Source organism: Branchiostoma belcheri, unplaced genomic scaffold (assembly GCF_001625305.1).
Source record: "Branchiostoma belcheri isolate BF01 breed outbred unplaced genomic scaffold, Haploidv18h27 scaffold84, whole genome shotgun sequence".
NCBI lineage: Eukaryota > Metazoa > Chordata > Leptocardii > Amphioxiformes > Branchiostomatidae > Branchiostoma > Branchiostoma belcheri.
The window spans coordinates 244,522-248,798 of NW_017804509.1; the positions used below are offsets into that span (position 1 = coordinate 244,522).

General features: G+C 46.7%; 1 protein-coding gene across 1 annotated transcript in view; it reads right to left on the reverse strand.

The window, feature by feature from the left end:
• Positions 1–1,929: 1,929 nt before the first annotated feature.
• LOC109486882 (phosphatidylserine synthase 2-like) overlaps positions 1,930–4,277 on the reverse strand; it is a 4,803-nt gene continuing 2,455 nt past the window's right edge. Inside the window, exons 7-11 of the mRNA XM_019790787.1 lie at positions 4,021–4,134; positions 3,537–3,614; positions 3,202–3,321; positions 2,519–2,664; positions 1,930–2,116 (exon numbers count right to left, since the gene is read on the reverse strand). Of these exons, the coding sequence (XP_019646346.1) occupies positions 1,930–2,116; positions 2,519–2,664; positions 3,202–3,321; positions 3,537–3,614; positions 4,021–4,134 (645 nt within the window). The remainder of the gene's footprint in view (positions 2,117–2,518; positions 2,665–3,201; positions 3,322–3,536; positions 3,615–4,020; positions 4,135–4,277) is intronic.

The following is a 4,277-nucleotide window of genomic DNA, read 5'->3' on the forward strand; positions in this document are numbered from 1 at the left end:
TCTGCACCCCAATCCGGACTCCATTCCAGCCTTCCTCGGCGACGAGCGGGGCAACTTTTCCCTACCGTATGGCGAATTGCGCTTTACCACACAACGTACAACCTTTAACACTACAGTAGGGCAGACTATTACTGCTGCTCTACAGAGGCGGTTTTGTCCGTTTGGAGCGAGAGAAAAAGAAATACAACCGAGCCTAGATTTAACCACAAACGCACCACTCGGCACAACAATGGCCGGGTGACTTCAAAGCGAACCCGCGCGCCGTAAAAGTCGCGGCCGCCCCAATGCCCGTGTGTACCTTATACCCCCATAAACCGGCAGGACCGTAATTGGCCCCACGATAAGATTTGCCGAGTCGTTCGACTCCCGACCGACGCCGGAATTTTTACGACTGCTGCCCGTCATTGCATCGCGCGACGCCCGCACGATGTTTGTAGTCTCTATCTAGCCTCTACCAGGCTTTGCCGCACAATGTTTTCTCCCAGCAGAGAAACTCCCCTGGCATGTTATCTCTCTATTTGGCCGATTTCTACTCATTACAGCCGCCTCCAGAAGCCTTGTAGAGGCTAGTTTCTACCAGACTAACTACGCTGGCTATATATGGGAGAATATTTGCCATGGGAGTTTGGCCGCCTTGTAGGTTTGACTTAGTCTCTACCAGACTAACTACGCTGGTTTTGCCGGGGAAGTTTGGCCGCCTTGTAGGTTTGACTGGCCGCGCAGGGAAAGAAACTACCTTCCCGCAGACTCCCTTGGCCAATATATTTTACTCTCCTTTTTGCCGAATTCTACGATCCGTATTCCCGTAGAAAGGCCTGGTGGAGGCTACGGTGTTTGTGCAACTGATCACTGAGTGTGGGACCAGCGTAGTCTCTACCAGGCTTCGGGCGGCGGCTGGAAAGAGTAGAAATTATAACATATATGCTGGTCCGTGAGAGAGTACAGTCTGCTGTGCTGTACTGACGTGGGTGATTGTAGCAGGGTGGCTGACACGTCAAGTAGCAAGTATTAATTGCCTCTGCCAGCCTTCAGAGGCGACTGCAAAGATAGAAATTGGCCAAATAAAGAGATAACATATGCCAGGGGTTAGTCCGCTAGAAAGTATACTTTAATATGCGGCAGACTGCATACGTACTCTCTAGCGGACCAACTCCCCTGGCATATGTTACCTCTCTAATTGACAAATTTCTACTATTTCTAGCCGCCTCCCGGAGCCTGGTACCGGCTAGGACGAGCATGGGTGAGTGTAGCAGGGTGACTGACACGTCAAGTAGAAGTAGCCTCTAGCAGGCTTTGGAAGTGGCTGGAATTCGTGTAGAAATTGACAGATAACACGCTAACGGTGTGGCAAATGTACTCCCAACTCTCCTGGCATGTTGGTATCTGTCTATTTGACCGATTTCTAGTCTTTCCAGCTAATTCCAAAGCCTGGTAGAGGCTAAAGCAAAAGATACTGTATGGGAGACAGGGCGACTGACACTTCAGTACAACAACCATCGATATTTTATTAGGTAGTCTAGTCCCGGGCCAGTTAGGATACTGTATAGGGGCAAAGGGACTTACATATCAGTTATAAGAACTGGGCTAGCTATATATGTTCATCGATTAATCAAGCATAACCAATGAAGTGACCAATCAAACTTTATTGCGCAACAATACTAACGAGCCCGGGTACATGGTAAGTTACTGTAAATGTTTTCAAACAACAGGTATGATAAGTAGACTAATCTCCAAGAAGATCATACGATGGCGTGGCGAGGCAAAATGGCCAGAGGAATGCCCATTAGCCACCGAAGTGGTCAATAAATACTGCCTGACCAATGGATACTGTTGGCAAGTTTGATATTGTGTTTTGCAGCCGCAGAAACATCTGCTTGGGGATCAATGTAGACGTCATCCTGAGGCTCAAACTCCACATCCATACCCCAGCTAGCTGATGAAAAACCTCCACACCGCCCATGACATCAGGCAGACGAATCCCACGATCCAGCAGCGCAGCACGTGATCCGGGAGCGGGATCTGCAGCAGATCCGGGCCGAACCTGACGATGATCAGGATCTCCGTGATCACAAGTAGACACGCCATCCACGTTTCATAGGCAAGGTGCTCACAATTCCTGTTCAGCAAATCAAACGGAAGAAACATGAACATAAACAAAGTAGTTGTGGTGCTTAATTTTCATGGATGTAATAACAATGACAATGGCAATGAAATTTATTTCATATTCACGCCTACATGGACCAAATGCCGCGACTACGTTAGATAACTGAGGTATAAGGGTAGGAGGAACAAGTGCTATATTGTTGCGCTAAGTCCAAATCTACAAGATCTCTCTTTTTGATACAAGCATGGACAAATTTGCATAGTTTTTCATTTACATCGTAGTTCCTGGATGTCATAATATGTTTGAACAATTCTCTTTTCGGTAAGTGCGTATATGTCTGATCTAATTGTAACTAGACTTGCGCATGTCTGTGTATATTCTGCATTCTCAAACAAAATGTACTTCTGAACTCACGGGTCGTCCATGTACCGGTAGACCCGCCGCGACACAACAGCGCCCCCTACCAGATACAGCACCAACCGCAGCGTCTGCAGCCAGTGGGAGATGGGAATCCACAGAACGGCCTTCAGGTAGAACGCGTTCAACTCCATGATCAGTAGCTAGAAAGTTTGCAAGGTGATCGTGGTTAACCTAAAAAACCAGATCTCTTTCGATTGCAAGACAGTATCCATTAGCCAGAGGAGTTTTGGCGGCCAATCTCCTCTGGCTAATGAATACTGTCTTGCCACCGAAAGGGATCTGTTTGGAGATAACTCGTGGTTAAGGTTGATGGCTTAGCGTTCGGATCCTTAGTAGACCCCAATGCTGTGCCATTGGGAAAGACATTTTACCTTTATTTCTTCACTAGACTCCCGTGACAATGAGTTCCTAGCTTCAGTTAAGGGGTAGAAGGGTTAATAGAGTTGTTGAGCTAAAATGTAAATGTTCTGGGTTTGAATCCCTAGCCGACGCTTGGGAAAGGCGTTTTACTCCTTATTTTACTTAACTTTTAGCCCCTTTTTGTCATGGCATTATTTTACTCCTATTTGTTCACTCGACTCTCCTCCGGATATGGGACGTAAATCCGAAGTCCCCATGTTTGAGAATAGCCACGATCGGCTAAGTGTGACACACATGTACAGGGGCTAAACACTTACACTTGCGATGAACGCGAAGACGCACAGGCAACGTTTGAAACGCCAAATACGGCTCCAGGTGTCGCTAGTCCTCTTGCTTGGATAGACCGGGACGTTCCATAGGCTACGCCAATTGTAAAGCTGCAAGGCAAAAAAAAACATTCAAATTGCAAACTGTTATCTTTTTATTTTTGGCGGAAGATCCAAACGAACGTAGCGTAGAAAGGTTAGAGCCGGGCTACCCTGGTTAAACAGAAAAAGCAATGAATAGATGAAATGAAAAGACCAGTATTCATTCCCTAAGGTTGTCGCAAAGACTGTTTCATGTATACACGAAGAAGGGAGACTAAACTCACCCTCATGTCCAGATACTCCAATGTCTTCATACCGCACCAGATCCCCAGACTGTTACACAGGACCACATCCAGAATCCACTGGGGAAACAATGTATTTAAAACAGCCATGGGCATTCAGTTGGTATTCAAGCAAATGTTTGCTTGGAAGGTTTAAAGTCGTTGACATTTAGCTACCCCAACAGCAAAGACGTCCGGTTTTTAGAATGCTTTATGTTGAAGTGTTTCCCCAGTTTACATCATGAACTTCCTTATATACTGTCCCACAATCTGGTGTCATTGTGACCATCGTTACGATCTTTTAAATTCAAAATCTCAAACTTTTTCCATGAAAGTCCATCTGTGCCATTTGCATTGCGGAAAAGGACTAGAAGGAACACCTCAATCCTTGGTTGATAACTCTGGTACTTGAAGGAATGGCTAGTTATTGGTCTTATTAAACCCTAAATTGTCCAGCTTCTCCCCTAATTAATCCCTCGTTACTCACGTGGTCCCACCAGCACTCCTGAAACTCTGGGATGTGGTGTTCCAGGCTGTACTCCACCAGCTCAAACATCACACTCAGTACGTGGGCAAGCCAGTAGTCACGGAGGGCCAACGCCTGGGAGGACATAAAGAAACCCTTTACTACGTAATAACAGGCAAGAGGATGCAACTGGCAGGCCACATCCTACGCCTATCAAGCCAGCGCCACTCAAAGGGCCCTTATCAAAGACTGCAGTGACCTAGGTACCATCGGGGGGG